Source organism: Nicotiana sylvestris, chromosome 9 (genome assembly GCF_000393655.2).
Source record: "Nicotiana sylvestris chromosome 9, ASM39365v2, whole genome shotgun sequence".
Classification (NCBI taxonomy): domain Eukaryota; kingdom Viridiplantae; phylum Streptophyta; class Magnoliopsida; order Solanales; family Solanaceae; genus Nicotiana; species Nicotiana sylvestris.
In genome coordinates, this window is record NC_091065.1 from 174311972 (window position 1) to 174331270 (window position 19299).

The 19299-nt window shown below is 34.2% G+C and overlaps 1 protein-coding gene and 1 long non-coding RNA gene across 3 annotated transcripts; one reads left to right on the plus strand and one right to left on the minus strand.

The window, feature by feature from the left end:
* Positions 1 to 740: 740 nt before the first annotated feature.
* Positions 741 to 15684, minus strand: LOC104247821 (uncharacterized). 2 transcript variants are annotated; one of them, XM_009803944.2, is made up of 14 exons: positions 15522 to 15684; positions 15344 to 15425; positions 14542 to 14652; positions 10807 to 10904; positions 10620 to 10703; positions 9726 to 9862; positions 7699 to 7771; positions 7537 to 7582; positions 5750 to 5859; positions 5443 to 5550; positions 5286 to 5345; positions 4944 to 5005; positions 3023 to 3335; positions 741 to 1892 (listed from the first exon to the last, which is right to left on the minus strand). In XM_009803944.2, the coding sequence occupies exons 1-14, from the start codon at positions 15591 to 15593 to the stop codon at positions 1008 to 1010; spliced, it is 2241 nt and encodes a 746-aa protein (XP_009802246.1). In that variant the 5' UTR covers positions 15594 to 15684; the 3' UTR covers positions 741 to 1007. The 2 variants fall into 2 exon arrangements, with proteins under 2 accessions (XP_009802246.1, XP_009802248.1); XM_009803946.2 differs by lacking the exon at positions 15522 to 15684 and having other exon boundaries at positions 15348 to 15431.
* On the plus strand, positions 12239 to 14271 carry LOC104247820 (uncharacterized). The gene is made up of 2 exons (XR_716329.1): positions 12239 to 12459; positions 13936 to 14271. It is a non-coding gene; the product is annotated as an uncharacterized lncRNA (long non-coding RNA).
* Positions 15685 to 19299: the final 3615 nt, after the last annotated feature.

A 19299-nucleotide genomic window follows, 5' to 3' on the forward strand; every position in this document is an offset into this window, starting at 1 on the left:
TATTTTCAATAGACACTTGGCTCAAGGAAAGCATAATTACAGCAATTTAGAAAAAAGAAATATGACAGTAAAGAAGCCATGAAAAAGGAAGTTGTAATAACAACAAAATAATACGAAAACCGTAGCAAAGGAAATATCAGGTAGTAATAGAAATTTAAGAATAAGGAAATACAAAAATAATACTAGTGTTATTGATAAGGAATCAAGTACCTAATAACCTTGTACTCTAATTCTCGACCTCCTATCGCGATGTTAATAGTACCAAATTGTTCTGACCTCAAAATCTTAAACAGATTAATTTCCATGTCTTTATAAAACGGGAAAAAGAGGATATTTCAGGCAACTACTACTCGCCATCCTTCATTTTTTATGTTCCAATTCATATGGCAATATTTGATTGAATTCGTAATTTACTATGCCTATTTGATCGATATGTTAATTTCACTTCTATATTATATTTATGATTGTGGAAGAAAATATTGAAGTAATAGTTGAAAACTTTATTCAGATCAAAGTTAACAATTTGAATAGTTTAATGGATTTGAATTCTAAATAGTTGTGAAATTAAATTAGAAATAAAATGTGTAAGTCATATAAATCACAAGGAAGAAGTAGCAATTAGTCTCAATATCTCCAAATCTTTTTTCTTTCAAGTAACTTTTTTTCCTTTTACTTTGGCATAAATAAAGGGTGATATTTATCAAGGTAATATTAAGTACAAATTGCATTGTAGCAGCCAATTGATAAACTATTTTAATGTCACAAAATGGCAATAATAACCAATGAACTCGATCTATTGCCATGTACCTGGATTTAGTTTCTATTAAAAATGTATAAGATTGTGTACAATAGACCATTGTGGTCCGGCCCTTCCCTGAATCCCACGCATAGCGGGGAGCTTAATGCACCGGGCTGCCCTTTTAACTATAGGCTAAAATACAGATGCCTATGTTTACTCTTGCACTTGAAGAATATCTATCTAATTTACAATAAACAGAAAACTTGATTCACCTAAAAAGAGCTGAAAGTGTCTGTGTGCTAGCTTTTTGTTTGCCCTTCTCAGCTGAAGCCAAATTCTTCCCCTGAGAGTTATTGTTTTTACTATCAAACTTCTCATTTACTTCTTCAATACTATGTTCATGCAAAGAATCATGCTTCTTTGTAAACTTGTGATCTTTAATAGCTACATCTTTCATCAAAAGGTTCAAATGGTTAATAGATGTCTTTTGTGAATTCTCATCATCCTTATTCTCCTTTCCTGTAACATCACAACAGTGTAGTTTCACCTCTTCCAGCAGCATCCTTATTTCATCCTTAAACAGCTGCGTACGCGTACCCTTAATTTTCTTCTTAGTTACAGTATCCCCTCTATCCAGTTCTTGACTAAGAAAATCTGTATCATCAATCAAATCTTGCTTCTTGAGAGCCATCTCCTCAGAGTGCTCAGCAGCAACGATCTTCTGCTTCTTGGTTACTGCCTCCACTAAATCACTGCATCCCTTCTGATTTAACTTTTGCTTCTCAATTCTATTGTGTTGCAATTCATAATTTTCATCAAGATCACTATTGTCTTCAGACACATACTCCGGCTTCATTAGCTCCACATTTCCATGGAAAGTCTCCTGGGAAGTATCTTCCTCCTGTTGACCATCACTTTCAAGCAGGACATGTTTCTCCGCTTCGATCACTTCAACACCTGTGGAGACTCCAGGAACTATGGTATCAAGGATGACTTTGCCGAGAAGGAACCTTGTCTCACACACGTGTCCTTTCCCAAGAGAATCGTAATCTATCTTGAAATTCTTCTTACTGGTTTTGAAAGATGTAACATCTTTCACCAGAATGTCAAACATAAGCTCGACATCTTTGCCCATTCTCATTGATACAAAGACCTGCAAACCAGACATCCAAAAACTCATTAAGCTAACAAAAGAGCAATTACCATTCTGATAGCCGATTACACACTTTTCAAGTAAGAGGACACGAGAATTAAAGTCTACTAGATCTGGTTCTCCTTTTTCTTCCCATTTTGTATTCAAATCAAGAAAAATCATGACTATATATACATATAGTATTTACTTTATGGACAAGCTGAGCTGGTTTCCCAATGAATTTATTAGGTCCGTTTATGATGGAGAGGCAAGCTATAGCATTTATTCCAAGTGCACTAAGTCTTAAGTTTCCACAAAAGGCAGATGCAAGATACCATGTTGTTTACGAAGTAAATGAACACCGTTACATCAGGTTCAGAAAAACAGGGGATAATCACCTCCTTGTAATAATGAGCTAGACTCTCAAGGTTAGGAAACCGTTGATGCATGCCTTTAAATAAAGAGCTATTTCAAAATGTACTTAATCCTTTCCCGTCCATAGCATGTACTGCAAAAAGGTTTAGTAAGATTCTTTGTCTTGTTGTATGAAGCAATTAAGTAATTCAAGGCAAGTATTACGAAATGGTCGACTTTTTCTCTAGGGAAGTCATCTACCTCTACCCCTAGGCCCTACAATGTGGGTCCTATCGTTTCATAATGACTAGGTTACCACAGATTAACAAAAAGAGTTGACCAAGAGATTATAAGTCATAGATATTCAAGTCATTCCCCCATTCCCTGCTGATAAGGGGAAACCAACAGGAAACATTGTTTCATAAACACAGGCATTCTTAGAAACTGGAGCATTCTCCTCTCCTCATTTTATATGACAAGGCTGCTACTTGAGAGACAACTGGACTAACTCTCTGATCAAAAGCTGATTTACTCATTTATCAACAGAAAATTCCAGATAGAATTATATATCAGACATTTACATATATTACTATTGAAAAAGGATTAACACAGCTTCTGCTTTCAGATAGAAAATTAGCCTATTTGACTCTTGGATGAACAGCATGAACTTAACTGGGATCTTTCATAAAAGTCAACATAACTGCATAGCATGCTCAAATAAAGTGAAATGACAAGACTGACAAACCAGCTTGGTGTAAGCAACAGTTAGATGTAAAAATCAAAGTATGTTTACCCACCAAACCAGAGCATGGGGCTCCTGGGAACTTGGACATTGCTTCCAGGAGGCTGTCCCCGTCAGTTAAAATGTTTATAGATTTTTGTACTTGCACTGCCAGTTGTGCAACTCTTTCTGCAAGTTCATCATCTGAAATGGAGACTTGAGAATCAGAGACTTCAGGTACATACACAGCTGCAGCTTCAGAATGCTTCTCTGCAAATTTAACACCTTCCTTCCAATTTCCATGATACAATACAGAAGCAAAAATCAGGATGACAAGCGCATGTTGAGGATGAGTGATCAATGCCAGATGAAACGCCAAGAGTGCAACCCTGTCATGCACATCATTGAAAAGAAAACATTTGTCAAGTATCAAAGTCATAACAAGCCAGTTCTCGCAACACTAGTGCAGGTTAACAATTCATCTAATAGACGACTGTCAAAAAAGTGATGGCAAAGGGATCAAAAGAATAGTTCCACTACTGCGACTGTAGGCAGCCAGACTATGAGCTGCAACATCTGCTGTCAAATAGAGTTAGAAACATGAGTCCAAAGAATTCACATGCTGACTGCAGAGTATGAGAAAAATTGAACTATGGGATACTCCAGAGTAAACGTGTCAAACAATGAATCAACCTGATAACCATGCAGCATGTAGAAATTTCTTCAAACCTGTAAATGTTTAAAATGCCTCTAATTTGCAATTTAAAAAACAAATAATGAAGGAGCGACATAGATGTATTATCTAAGATGCACAAGAAACGGTTCTAACTTCTTGTAGTTATGGAGCTTAGTTGTAGTGATGATGCCAACTTAGGCTTTTAAAGTCGGGAAGGATGCTTCTAATGGCAGTGTCCAGAAATTAAAATCAAAATATGACAACGACAGAAGAAGATGCTTGTTTTCTGTTCACAGTGCTGCATTACCTCCTCACTATGGAAATTCAGTAGTAGAAGAAGCTTCTATGACTCCTTTACAGCATTTAATATAGTTGTCCTGTGGACACCTTCTAATACCCTTCTCTGTTACTTTTTTGGTGTTAGCTTCTTTTTTTTTTTTTTTTTTTGTGTGTGTGTGTGTGTGTGTTAGGATGTCTTGTTTAAGCTTCCACGTGGCTAGCAAATGAATGCCATTTGTTATTTACATGGATCAGGCGAAATTCAAAGTAGTTCCTACGGTTAGGGAGCTTACACTTGTCCTCCCTTTGCCAAGGAATAGCCATATAATTTCAGCGACTCAATGATCAGGATTGAAACTTGTTTAGTTCTTTTTTTTTCAATCAAAATTTGTTTAGTTCAAAGCATACAAAGATTAGGTATGACTACTCGTTTAGTTCAAAGCATACATAACAATCAAAAGAGAAGACTGCAAGGTCCATTCTTAGCTTAACAGCAGCAGGGTTTCAGCTTAGTCAATTTCAGAAATTCTTCCTATCCACGTCAGCACTTGAGATCAAGCTAACATTATAGCTCTGTTATACTGCTGCAAGGTTCTATGATAGAATTAATGGACCTTCTAATTAGACAAGTCTAGAGAGCAACATATATCAAATTACAGCTCTGAAAGCAGCAGTAGATATAGCAATATCCAAAGATGAAGACCATCTCTCTCAGGAAGTGTCAGTAAAAGGACAGAGAGGGGTACTAGAAGCAAAAGCCTCATGGAGATAAAGAATCCAATCAACATATCTGAATCAGACCTCAGAATAAAAACGAAAAGAACTCAACTAATGATAAAGCTGCAGCAATGTCATGTCACGGGCACAATATTACATGTCACTAATTATTACAGGTGAGAAATGGGAACAATATTATGTCACTAATTACTAGAAGGGTAACAAAACAATCAAATGCCAAAAATGAGACGCAAAAAACCTCACTAAAATGCATGTCATAAGATCAAATGCTTTATTTGAACCCAAATAATTTATATCAACTCACCACACACTATCATGCGAAGGTTGACCGCAGGTGACAAATTGATCCAAGCTGGAAAATAGTTTCTGAAGAAAGCTGTGACTTATAAATTATATGCTTAAAACACAAGTAAAACCCAACAAAAAATTAACTTTAGGAAATGAATATGCCCACACGCGCATGCACCATACACAGGAAAGAGCTGGTCTTAGAAGTATTTATAGGAGCAACCAGAAGCTGTTACATGAAATTATAAGATGTAGACAACCCAGGAAGAGTAAATATCAATTAAGTGTTGGAGCAGGTATAAGGACTTGTAAAAAAAAATTAAAGAGGAAGAAAGAGATGCAGCAAGAAAGAGCATACCATCAGCATCACAGAACTGTCACCCAATTGTTTGCAAGCCTGTTGAGCAAGGTATGCTCCCTGTAAATGATACACATGCACATTAGGCTATTTCCACCATTCTAAGGTGTATCATTTCGTCAGCAAGCCAAAATGAGATGCAGCAATATGGACATACATGAAATGGAAACACAATCTCAAGTATATTGTATCTCTGAAGTAAAGAAAGAGAAGGTGCCGCAGCCCCATATGACATCATATAATTTAGTTCCATCCTTATTCTAGCCTGCAACAAAAAAAATAGAGAAAAATTAGTGAGCATGGAGCATATGACGTAGAGAGTTCCCTTAAAAGAGTAGGAGCTTTTTAAGTTTCAGGGATGTCCAACAATGAGAAGGGACAAATAGGAAAGAGAAAGCCGTTTGAGAAAAGATGATGTGAATTACTAAGCCAGATAAATGGCTTATCCAAAAGTCATTGTATACCTTGGACAAGCTCATGATGGATGATGAAAATTCATCCATCCAATCTTCTATCTCCTTTGTAAAGGATAAGTTAAGACGAGCAGCCAATCTCAAACCGCGCAAAATTCTTGCTGAGAAAAAAGAAAAGCCAAGATTAGTTCCATCACATTAACAATTAGGGTTAAATTCATGTAATCCCCGTCTACTCTTGAAGTCAACAATGTCAACCCCATTCAACTTTTAGTTACACTTAATCCCAAGCTTTCTTAACTTCACATTTTGCCAAATTGATTAGCAGTAAAGCAGTAAAACCCCTTCTGTTCTTTTCTAACAAGTAGAACCCCATGTTTATACCTTGTGTTCCACCTTCCTCTCACCTCAGCTACAAGAACACTACTAATCCATTTAGCAAGAATTATTGCCCCCTTCCACCCTCAAACAAGCACGCTACTTTCCCTCTTCCCCTCTGCCAGCCAAAGCAGGCAGAAGCAGCAGTCACCCTCCTTCTCCCAATACTACAATCATCCTTCCCCAAACATTCTGCTCCTTCCTCATGTGGTAAACCTTATAATCCCCCCTCTTCGCCGTCAAATATAACCCCTGTCGTCATGCTTAACTTTGACACCATGGGACCTCCCACTTCATAGCCCTGTAAAAGAATGATTTCTCCATCTCAACCTAATTGTCCCCTTTAAACGACCGCCTTTCTAAGACCAACTCAATCTCCCACAATCACTTTAAATACAATCAAAAAACATTAACAACTAGGTACTCAACATTCAACTTTAACGATGTTTTCATAAATTCTATAATACTAGTGCCCCCTCTTCGCGCTGAAATATAACCCCTCTCGTCATGCTTAACTTTGACACCATGGGACCTCCCACTTCATTGCCTGTTATAAGAATGATACCTCCATTTCTTCACCTAATTGTCCCCTTTAAGCGACTGCCCTTCTAAGACCAACTCAATCTCCCACAATCATTTTGAATACAATAAAAAACCATTAACATCTAGGTACTCGACATTCAACTTCAACAATGTTTTCATAAGTTTTCTAATACTAATATAGTAGTGTTGCAAATAATTATAGAAATAATGCAGTCGCAGGGGAACTTAAAAGTACACCAATGGAAGGTTTTGATATGGGCAATTGGTTATTGCACGAAGAGGGGAGCTAGGAGAATCATGGAAGTGAACAGCAAAGGGGTTAAGAGTATTGCTGGAATAAAGAGACCATATTTCTAGAATTAAGAACAAGTGTTTGCAGAATCTTTTCTTATGGTGTAATGGTAGTCTTATTGGTAGCACAAATGAGTATATGGATTTCTTGGACTTGCTAGGGGGCAGACGGTAGATGTAATCTTTATATTCTTTATGTTCTGATCTGCATTACCTTTGTCATTCTACTACTTGTACCATCTTGGTACATTCTATCAATAAAACTTTTACCATTTCAAATAAAAAATATCCCGTTTAAAAAATTAAATATCTATGTTTTTAAGCGTGCTAAAAAACTGTTTAGGGGGTGCATTAAGCGAGTGATGGATGAAAGGGATGCAATGAATTTAACCAAATAAAATAGTAATGCTTCCCTCCGAAATTGAATGTTTAACTTTGTTTAGTTATTTACTTATCAAAAAAAAAACTTTGTTTAGTTATTAAGAAAAGAAGTTGACAATGTCTACGTTTTGATTTGTAAGGAATAAGATAAACAAATACAAAAATAAAATACATATTCAACTCGGGATGTAAGGAGCATGAACTAAGTCTTAATTCATGACAAATTCTTAAATAACTGCACCTACCACAATCCTCTCCAAACGACAAGTGAGTGGGTACTAAAGTCCGCAGCTGAATTCATATCAAAATAAAACTTTTTAAATCCCAACACATCAAAGTAACTATTTTACATTACATACTGGAAGATAATTTTTTGATAAAGTACATACATGAAGATAATACCTCACCTTTAAGGATCTTAGGTCCTGCATTGCATTGACATAATCATAGATTCTATTCATCAACGGATTGAAAAATAAGCTGTTTCCATGATATCAGAAAAATTAATAATGAGTTAAATAGCACCCACAAACTCAATAAGTTAAGTATCCAATCAATCACCATAACGAAAACATTGCCCACAGGCCATAGCTTTTGAACTGCAGAAAAAGCATGTTTAATTTGGCCCAACATTCTCTAATATGTAAAATGCTTTGGTTCATGGGACTAGAAAAGAAAGAAAAAAAGCATAAGTTACCATGTATGCTACATATGGCATAACAGGTAGATATAATTCATACTGACTTTGTGGAGGACTTTTCATAGAAAGATACTGATAAAGACATCAGTTTAACGTATAACACAGAGAATAGCAATTTGAGATTTTAAAAAGAATTGATCGTTTATGAGATTACATAATTTTGTTTAGAATCCTATCAACACCAAATAAATTGCTTAGTTTAGCTTCCCAAAATGCTATAATGTTCTGAAACAACTGTCAATTCACATCTCACAGCACTCCATTGTAACAACTGGGCAATTGCACCAATATCTGAGAAATCATTAACCAGGTCCGTCGCACTAGCATAGGGTTTAATATCTTGAGTTTTTGCCTTTTTTCTAAATCCGCTTGCAATTGCTAAGGATGACTGATTCTAGTGAACTAAATAAAGCACCTAGAGCTTTGCCAACAACTTGTGGAGGTGCAACTACAATTAAATAACCGATCAAGCTGACTTATTCTCTCTTCTTAGTTTTCTCTCATCTTTTCTCATCCAAAAAGATGAAATTAGAAACCATTTGGATAGATGAGAGTGAAACCCTGTTACAATTCTTAGAATCTTTTGTATGGATAGTCAGGGTTTTTTCTTTTTTGCTTCTTTGGGTCTCTTTTTGTATGTTATCACATCATTTAGAAAGTGCTGGATTTTGACACAATAATAATTACCATTAATCAAAAAAGAAACCACTGAATAATTCTATTCATTAATCCATGCTAAACTGAGTTATGAGTAGTCATCAAAGGATCCCACATGGTGTAATCAAATGCAGCATAGCACTACCTTCAACAAGTAGAATTCCAGTTTCAGCAAACTGAAAATAATGGTGTTTAAAAAAAAGCACAAATTCTCACTTCATCAAAAAACACAAATTCTGGTTTTTGGGAAACATTAGTTTTATAAATACCAAAAATCATCTAAGCCTAATTTATAGCAAACTAATTCTTTGCAAAATCAACCCACCTCTTCCACTCTGACTCTTCAACTTTCAATCATTTTCCTTTAAAATCTAGAAAGAACCAAAGTTACTTCATCTGAAAAGTATATGATCGTCGCTTAATCCAATAATCCATGTTACTTTACTAGTTTATTCCACATTTTACATGAGATATATGTCCTAATAATGATCCAAGGTCTGAGTGATAGTTTCATAAATTCTTGGGTGAACTTTTTGTTGTTAAAACATTTAGTCCAAATAATATATTTCTAGAAAACAGTATTTGAAATTAAGAAAAGTGCACAACTTTTTCCCAAAGTTGTTTTCCATACCACCTAATTAGGGCCACAACACGGAGAAATCAAGCATGGAGGTGCCACAGCACACAGAACTTCCCTCTACATGACTGCCACCTCTTGCTACAATCAATTCCTCCACATTTTGGTCAAAATTAAAGATTGTTCTGCATTCATTGCCTTTTCTATGGATTATTAAGCATATAATCAACACCAGTACCAAAAATAAAAGGGAAATGCATGAATTGAGCAACAAATTTGGATGTTATGTGTTAAATTCTCCTTTTTTTACCGGGTTGGCAGTCTCTATCCCTATCCAGTTAGGATTGGTGTGACTGAAACCTAAGCTTTAGCAACCAAAATTAAGTTCCCAACAGCACTAAAACTTACAACCTTTCTATGCCTTCTTTTCCCAGGAAGTCCACAGAACAAAAATTAGCTTTTAGCTTGTCCACTTAGAAAAATACAAAACAGAAAAATACCTGTTAATAGTGAAATCTCTGTGCATGGAATTCTTCCAGAGAATGAAATCTTTCTGATCACATCCCTTAGGCATTTTAGGAACAAAGATTTCCTCTTCCTTTTCAGCATTCTTTGCCACAGTATCAAAACTTGATACCTGCAGTTAGTGTAAGTAAAAGTACTTCAATAGCTCTGATTGTAAAAAGGGTTTCAGATCTCTATTTTATCTCTTACTACACTAAAACAAAAGGAAATTTTCCTATGGTCTGGATACCAAATCAATGTTCTTCCGAGAATGTTGTGATCAAAATGGTAAATTTACAAATCAAATGTGACTTGCAACTCGAGCACTTCTCAATTCTCCAAGCATTTAGTTGAACAGTTCTGAATTTTTCACTTAAGGTAGAAAACAAATGTGACTCGCAACTCGAGCACTTCTCAATTCTCCAAGCATTTAGTTGAATAGTTCTGAATTTCACTTAAGGTAAAATATACTCCCTCCTTTCCAATTTATGTGAACCCTCCTTTCTAATTTATGTGAACCCATTTGACTGGGCACGGAGTTTAAGGAGGAAATGAAGACTTTTAAAACTTGTGGTCCTAAACAAGTCATAACATTTGTGTGGCTATAATTATTTTGAAACTTGTAGTGTTAAACATGCCAAAGTATTTGTGTGGCTATAAAAGCTTCTCATTGAGGGTAGAATTGGAAGTTTAAGTTAATTATTTTCAAATTTAGAAAAAGGTCATTCTTTTTGGAACGGACAAAAGAGAAAGGTTCACTTAAGCTGGAACCGGGGGAGTATATATTTGTCGGAATGCATAATGTGTACAATGTGAAATTGTGTTTGCGCAAGCCCAACCATAGAAGTGTAGAAAGGTAGCACATTTGGTATCACAGGAGTTGCACCAACCTCTATAACAGATCCTTTGACATGTACTCTACATATCGGAAACCTTTGTCCAACTATTTGGGAACGATGAAATTGCTTTTTAATCTGCAAGATGTACAATAGCATAAATGTTTGAGCCCAACTATGAGTAACTGAACCTAATATAAATGTCTCATAACAAGGTGATCATTTTGAATGCATCAAGAACCTGTGGAAGTTTTGCATTTGTGATTATATCAAAGTCTTTTGGTATTCTATTGAGAATTAGATCTCTGACACATCCACCAACCAAGTATGCTTCAAACCCTGTGTATTGCAATTTGGTCAAAGGCTAACCTTCAAAAAGTGAGAGTAAAAAGAAAAGAATATGTATGATCATACAAGAAAGAAAGACATGCAAATGAAGTGTACTGGACGAGGGTGGAAAAAACATAGGGTCTTTTATCCAAATAAATTATTAGGTCATGTTAAAGTGTGTCTAGATTCACATGTCTAGACTCAATGAACTTGAATAGATGAATATTCAACTAATTGATTAACACCGCTCAACCACTACTACTCCTTTTCATTACATGCATCAGGGGTAATAGATAAAAAAAGAATATATGTTTCCATTCCTTATGGAGAAAGAAGTAAAAAAAATTGAAGGTTATTCTAGAATACTCCTACTTTTCTCAGAAGGTTCCAGAATAGTCCTACATAATTGTAAGAGAATAATTACTTACCCTGACTGTAAGTGTAGACTATTACATACCTTAAGTTAAGACTCCTAAGAGCCCCACTTGTATAACATCAATAATCAACTCAATAAGATCTTTTCTCTTATTTTTGCTTGCTTCAAAGCAACATACAAGAGGAATCCTTGTAAAATTCTTTGATTCTTGATATTCTTAATTATGAAATAATCACTAAGAATATCTTGATGTTTAATCATCAAGAATATTCTACCCAAATATTTTCTTGACTCTCAACTGGCCTCTTCAATCTCAAGTAGGTGAAACAACATGAGTGTGTTTATTTTGAGAAAAGGGATAATAAAAAATCACCTGACTGGCAAACAGTCACGAAAATCATATTATCGGAATAGGGAACAATCACTGAAATGAAAAGCAAAGCTGAAAATCTTTTTTCCGGAAAGTCGTTGGTAATTGCACAGCGGAAACAAGTGTCTCTTATTGTTAATATGTTATAACACTGTATATAGACAGAATACTGTACATAGCAAACTTACTGGCAACAGATTTATAGGGATTTGTAGGAGTTAGCTACCTTAGTTAGAATCCTCTTCCCATGTATTTAAACCACTGATTCGTTGAGTAATAGACATTGGAAATTCCTCCAGTACCTTTTTATTTTACATGGTATCAGTCACATTGGTATATCATTATTGTCCTTCTAGTTATTTATGTTAACGATATTAGCATTACAAGAGATGATTGTGCAGGGATTTCTTCTTTCAAATTGTTCTTGCATGCTAAGTCTCATACTAAAGGCTTGGCTGTAATGCTTCATATTTAAGTTAGGGTATATTAGTCTTTTAACATAAATTAACTTTTAAAAAAAAAAGAAAAAAACAAAGGAAAAGAAAAGAAGAAAACCTAGTCAATTAAAAGAAAGGGCAAAGCCCACTAGAACGAAAAGAAAAGGGGTCTTAAGGATGGGGAAATGCAGCAATTGCTGCTAACAAAGTTAGAAGAGAGGGAAAACAAAAAGAGAACAAAAGATTCGGAGGAGGAAAGCAACGAGAGCTTCTGGTTCTAAAGTAAGACGGAAAAAAATAAATCAAGCAGAGTTCCATAGCTTCTAGCAACTTGATGCTTCAATATAATTATTCCCAACCATTGTTATTTCTAAATTCAAGGTATATCTTATTATTCCATTGATACAAGTATTCTTTGATTTATCATGATTTCAGTTAAATAGTGATATTGATAACTTAGTGAGTTCCAATTGAACTGGATGCAAGAATGCTCATGGAAAAAAATCAGATTTTTATATTTGATGGATTAATTGAAAAAGAATCAAAATTTTAATTAGTTTTTTTCTACAAATTTAACAATTTATATAGATTGTGAATAGATTATTGAATACCACTAGGAGATAGAAGTATTGGAGTATATTTGAGTGAATAATTCGCTTTAGAAATCTACCTTGATAAACACATGGGCAATTAATGCTTAAACAAGGATGAGAATCTTTTAAATATATATATGTATGTATATAAAATAGTTTCGCTATAACAACTTTCCTTAGTCGCAAAATTTACTAAGACTAAAGAATACAAGGAAGGCAGAGGATATTTTTAGAGGCATGGACAAAAAATCAACTTGACTATTTGAGAATCAAACACTGAAACCTTAAGAGTGGGATATCTTGAATTAGTTACGAATTAGCTTATACAAGTAAGTTAACACTAGATCAATATGATGTGATTATAGATTGATTGAAGGAAGTCCTATGGATTGCTTGAGGTGACGCGTTTGGTATTTCGGTACGAGTACTGTGAGTAGTAATCTTACCACAATTTGTGTTTTCATAACCTGCATGGTTTATATATATGATTTTGAAAATAAATGTGTTACCAAAGCTTTGAAATTGCATGTGGGACAAGTCCTTTACTTGATATGGTACCGAACAGTTTACTTGAGATGTTTACCAGTTAATCTAAAAGTTAATCTAAACATTTTTACCGTTACTAGATATGTTTTCCCGTTACTTGAGATGTTATAGTTAATTGAACTATTCTCACTGTTACTAGACATGTTTTACTGTTACTTGAGACATGATTACCGTTACCGAAATAAAATTACAAGATTTTGATAAGAAATGATATGCCCTTTATTATTTTGAAAATGCTTCTATACGAGTATTTACTGTTTACAAGAAAGAATATAAATGGGAGGAGACTTTGAAGGATCCGTAGTTCGTTAGACCTGGTGCACCTTATATTTACTAATTACCGAGTACAGTTATAGCCCTCGCTAGTGGGAAGGTAGAACTAGCATACAGTTACAGTTTTTCCCTACAATTATATTTGACTCCTTTTGCGAAGGGGTCCCCACAGTGATACAGATTACATGATCCTTTTCTGGAAGCCTCCTAATATAAAGATTTGCTATGACACGGTATTTACAGAGTTTATTACTGAATTGTTAAATTGATTTTGTTACAGGAAATACATGATGAGACTGATTGTTATTACCGTTTTAAAAAGGGCATTTAATTTTGTGATTATTATACAAGCATGTTTTCTGACTTGTCCCCTATTAAAAACGGTTGTGGTTAAGTATTATTACTCACTGCGCTAGCGACTCACTCCCCGCTATTATTTTTACAGAGGCAGCAATAGACGCATGCGAGGATTCCGTTAATTAGAGTACACGAGTTGATAATTTCTGGTGAGCCCCGCAGTTGTTCGCGTGAGCAAGGATTGTTATTTATTTGTTATAGCCCTTTTCTTGAAACTCTTAGAGTCGCCCCATAGTCATTTTTATGAGTATCATAAGTATTCTTTTATAGAAATAGATTTGTGACTTGTATTAGACTTTCCTATCGTATTTTTGGTGATGAAGTTAGTATTATTATGTTGGGAGTACTTCGTTGATGAGGATTATAACTTATTTTGGTGGATATTGGTTGGTTGTGCTGTTAATTTTTAAGACAGGTTTATTTTTGGATAGTCCTAAAACAGGGGAAACTCTGTCCGATTTTTTATAAAATACCGATGAGGCTTACTTGGGAGCACTTGCTCCTAGATGCCGGTCATAATCCTAAATTGGGTCGTGACATTGGCTCTCACTCTAGTTGCTTTCAAACATGTCAGTTTGAAAGCAAACTTCTTTCAAACTGACAAGTTTGAAGTCGCATAGTTCTGGAAACATGTGCTCTGGAAGACAGATCAGAGGCATGCAAAGAAAGGATTGAATGCAACAAAAAGTATCACCTTCACTCTGCAAAATCTTCAGAACAACCCATGCAGATGGTGGTATCATTGATCTAGTTATCCCAAAGTTCCTTGAGTCGAGCTTCCTCCATTTTGAGAAGTCAAGTTGACCTGAATCATAATCATAATCATCACATATCATAATTCAACTGTTAACTCCCAAAATTAATATTTTCATCCAATCACATGTTTGTTGCACTGTCTCTCCTGCCCAATCTTTTCCAGCTTTGTCTCTCCTACCCAATGAAAAACAAACAAGCAGAAAAGAAACCCACTTTTGTCTTCTTTTGAACAAGAATTTGTTCAAAAGGTTTATGGAACCTAAGCAAACAAGAAACTGAGAGAGAGAAAATATACACTCAACAGTCACTATGACTGAATCCTAAATTAACTGGATAAATCCTATGTATGCATTCTGCTTTATTCAGTTTTTTCACTACTAATTTGTACACAAAGTATAAACCTACTGCAACCTTCCATCCAGGGGCAGATAGAAGCTACAGGTTTGGCCGAATCTAGTAGCTTTGGCTCAGACCTGAGGTACGCGTTAAGAAATCTACTAAATATGTACAAATATTAAATTTCGAACTCATTAACTCAAATGGTGAGTGGGTTCAGTGGCATCCCAAACCAATAAAGTTCAAATTTTGGATCCACCTTTTTATCCATCCTCCTTTATCCAAGCTTGGACACTTTGCCAAGCTCAGAGAAGTAGAGGTACAACAAGAAAAGACAACTTTTAAAAGAAAATAAGTAAAAGAAAAATTGAGCAAAAGCAGAAGCTTCAAAATGCACTAATCACCTGCCTCGATCACGGACTCAGTACCCGTATTAGCAGAAACCTGAGATTGACTTTCGTATTCAACAAATGTATGTTTAAATTTCTGAAACACATAATTCTAAATTAGTGCTATAAACTGTTCGACAATATGCCTGAAAGAAAAAGTAGCATGCAGCAGAACCAGATATTCAAGTGGTACCTGCAAGGATACAAGGGATTTGAGACGCAAAAATAAGGCATTGTCTCTAGTCAGCTTTGATATCGCGGCCATTAGACTTAAAAAACTCTACAGCACCAACGGGGGAAGACAAGGGTAAGCGGTCATTTCAGACGTGAGACCGCGCTTCTTTGGCTCTCTCATGAGATATATGCAATGCCAATATGAACAAATTAGCGATTAACAGTAGTTGTCCACTATACTAAAAATATGTTTTTACTTTTACTTATCTATTTTAACAAATTAATAGAAAAATAAAATTCTTTTCTTATTTAACTTTATTATTAACTACTCCTTCCCCAAATTATTTCTCAATACTTTTTGAAATACTATTATTATTATGAAAATTATAAGAAAAAATATACTTCATTTATTACTTCTCAAGGGGAGGCATAAAGTCCATTTTGTATAAACTAATTTTAGGGTACGTGCATTGCGCATGTATCCAGATTGATGAGTATTAATTTTAAAAAGTTAACATAAATATTATATTAAATATTGTGTTTAAATTGTAAAATAAAATTTTGAAAAGATAGAAGTTCATGAAAATACTAAATGTTGATCATATATACCAGAAGGAACTTTGTGTCGCTTAAGCCTTTCAATCTTTATTGTAATTTTGATATCTGAATTTTAATTTTTTGCTTTAGAAGACCCGATAGAGTTATATTCATATTACTCGCAATAGCATTTTAGTCCTTGTATGACTTATATATATGTTTTTAGGAACTAACTTAGAAAGGCTAGCTCTAATTAAAGACACATTTCATAACCTTTCTGTTTTACGGAAGGAAGAAACTAAAAAGAAGTTTGAAACGATAGCTCATGATACATATGTGCCTATCAATATCATTCACGGCCACTTTTTTCATTTATAAAAGTGTTATTATATATATTTCTGCTTGATAACTCTCAAGTATTTTGCATCCCCAATTGTTGATGACTAATTTTCTATTAAAAGTTTGTTTCGTTACTTGTTCCAATTGATCAAAGCTACAGTTTATTACCATACAACTTTACATCCCAACACAAAATGTCAATTAAACGTCTACGCTAACGAAAAAGGTTGTCTTCATCACACAAATACTAAGGATGGCAAAATAAATGTATTTGACAAATAAATAAAACGTCTCCTTAGAGACTTCATCTAGCTCTATTGACTAATACTTGAAAATAATATTTATTTACTTAATTGAAATATTTTTTGTTATTATTAATCATTAAATTGTTCAAACAATTGTGAGATAATTTAACTAAAAGGTGAGTAATGATGAACCAATCATTTAAATACTCAATTGAATAAAATTAATTATTTATTATCTAACTGAATGTCACATTGGACTTCGAAATAGAGCTCATAAAAGTGCTCTAGTTTTCTATCACGTTAATGATGTAAAGTTCCATGCAATAGTTCAAATTTTGAATGATTTTGATAAGGTAAAATTTTGATTTTAAAGTTTTAAACGTTAGGTTCCTAATATAGTATTTCAAATAAGGTAAAAAATCAATAATCTAATTTTTAGTTGATTTCAAATTTCTAAATATGAGAAAAATAATTAAATTACTATTTTGTCCAATATAAAATTTATTTTTAAAGAGTGAAAAAGGCAAACAACATTTCGCTAAGCGCATTCGTGTCTGTAATATAGTATAGTATAGATAAAAGTAAACAGTAATTAGTTAAGCTTTTCTTTTTTTAATAACATATGATTCTCGAGGATTAGTGACACATAGTTAGAAAAAGCAGGGTTTACTGTACTATCTGAATATATTATGTATATCTTGAATATTCCACTTGATAATTCTCTAATAAGTACATTTATTGCCTAGTCTTAGTGTACGCGTTTTGCACGTTTACCCATATTAATGAATATAAACTTTTTTGAAAATTATGTAAATATTATTAGATATTTATAAAAAATTATAACATAAAAGTTAAAGATTCTTTTTTGAAACTAATAGATATTTTTGTATTTAGCTAGCTCAATAGATGATGAAATCATGTCTAATTGAAGTTTTAAAATACCTTATTGTGATCTATGAGGACTTATGTGAAAATCTTATAAAAATTATTGTTATGTGATTAATACTAAAACAAGATACGTATCACGACCCAATTCCATTTTAGGCCGTGACGGTGCCCAGCGCTGTTGCGAGGTAAGTCAACAGTGAGCAGACTATGCAATTTCTCTTTCTAAAAGATTTTTCCAAGTAATTAAACTTTCCTTAAATTTAAAAAGATTTAAGAAGTAATAAATTTAAAAACAAATAACACGAAAGCAACTAACAAATAACATGAAAGCAACTCAGTGTCATCATAATTATAGAATAAAACCAAAATACAAGTCTACTAGTGTGTGCCAAGACCTGGTGTCATAAGTATACGAGTATTCGAGTAGAATATACAAAAAAAAATTAGTCTACTATTTGAAGTGAAATAGACAGAAAAGTATAAGCAAAAGAAAGACCCCGGCTGCTACAGAATGAGCTCAGAAGGACAACTCATCGCGAAGTCTCGATAATAAGGGATGCGCGTCGGACTGATATCCAGATGCATCTGCTCAGATCCTGCACATTCAGTGCAGAAATGTAGCGTAAGTACATAAACAACATGTACCCAACAAGTATCTAGGCTGACCTCGAAGTAGTGACCAGAGGTCCATTTCGACACTTACTATGGGCCAAAAATATAAAATAATATGTAATTCTAATTGAACAAGATATATATATGAAAAAATAGAACTCGAATCAAGAAACAATTAAGCAATTCTTTCGTCGTTAATAAGAAACAAATCATTTTCCCCTCATTTAAACATTTAACTTCTCAAACCAATGAAACATTATCAAATAAAATAAGGCTTCCAGTATCATCACGCACAAATTATGCCGAGGACGTACGACCCGATCCAAATATACATAAACATAAACTGTGTGCACTGTCGAGGGTCGAACGGACCATAAATGCATCTATTAACCTGCCGAGGCGAATGGTCACTCCCATGAGAGTAGTGGAAGTTACCCTGCTCGTGGAATATACTTGCGACATGGTTGAACATAGATTTTTCAAGTTAACATTATATCCCTCAATTCTTTCCAAACAAGAAATATTCAAGTAGAAACTTTTAACATCTTGAAATCCTCAATCTCAACTCTATTCAAGGCAATTAATAAGCATAATCAAATAACGATGTCAACAAAGCATGGTGTGAACCTAAAAGTACTCGGACATAAACATGAATAGTAGCTACATACGAACTCTTGTTACCTCGTGCGTACATAACCCCCACAAAAAATTTAATTAAGTTCACCTATGGGGTTAATTCTCTCTTACAAGGTTAGAAAAGAGACTTACCTCGCCTCAAAGCCTACTTCCCGGCCTCAAATTCACTCTAAAGCCTCAACTCGATGCCGAACAATCCAAAAATAGTCAAATGGTATATAAATAAATTAATACATGCTCAAAAATTCATATCCTAACTATCAAAGTGATTTCCCAACCATATTTGAAGAAATCTTAAAATTCACCCCAGGCACACGTGCCCGGATTCCGAAAACTTTTAAAGAAAGTTGTTACGCATAACCTCATGAACTCAAATATATGATTCATAGCCAATTTCGTGGTTAAATCCCATTTTTATCAAAAACCTAGATTTTTACCTAAACCCATAATTTTCATTAATTTACATATCATAATCCACCCGTAAACTATGCATTTAACTCATATTGTGTAGAAATTACTTACCTCCAAGTGCTAAGTGAA

Bases quoted from the DNA above. Each gene is read 5' to 3' on its own strand.
- LOC104247821 (XM_009803944.2), bottom strand. From the start codon at position 15,593: ATGGCCGCGATATCAAAGCTGACTAGAGACAATGCCTTATTTTTGCGT. The intron at 7,772-9,725 runs GTATTTTTCTGT...TCATGGAAACAG, and splicing joins AGAGATTTCACTATTAACAG to CTTATTTTTCAATCCGTTGA. The intron at 1,893-3,022 runs GTGGGTAAACAT...TCTGGTTTGCAG, and splicing joins GAGCCCCATGCTCTGGTTTG to GTCTTTGTATCAATGAGAAT.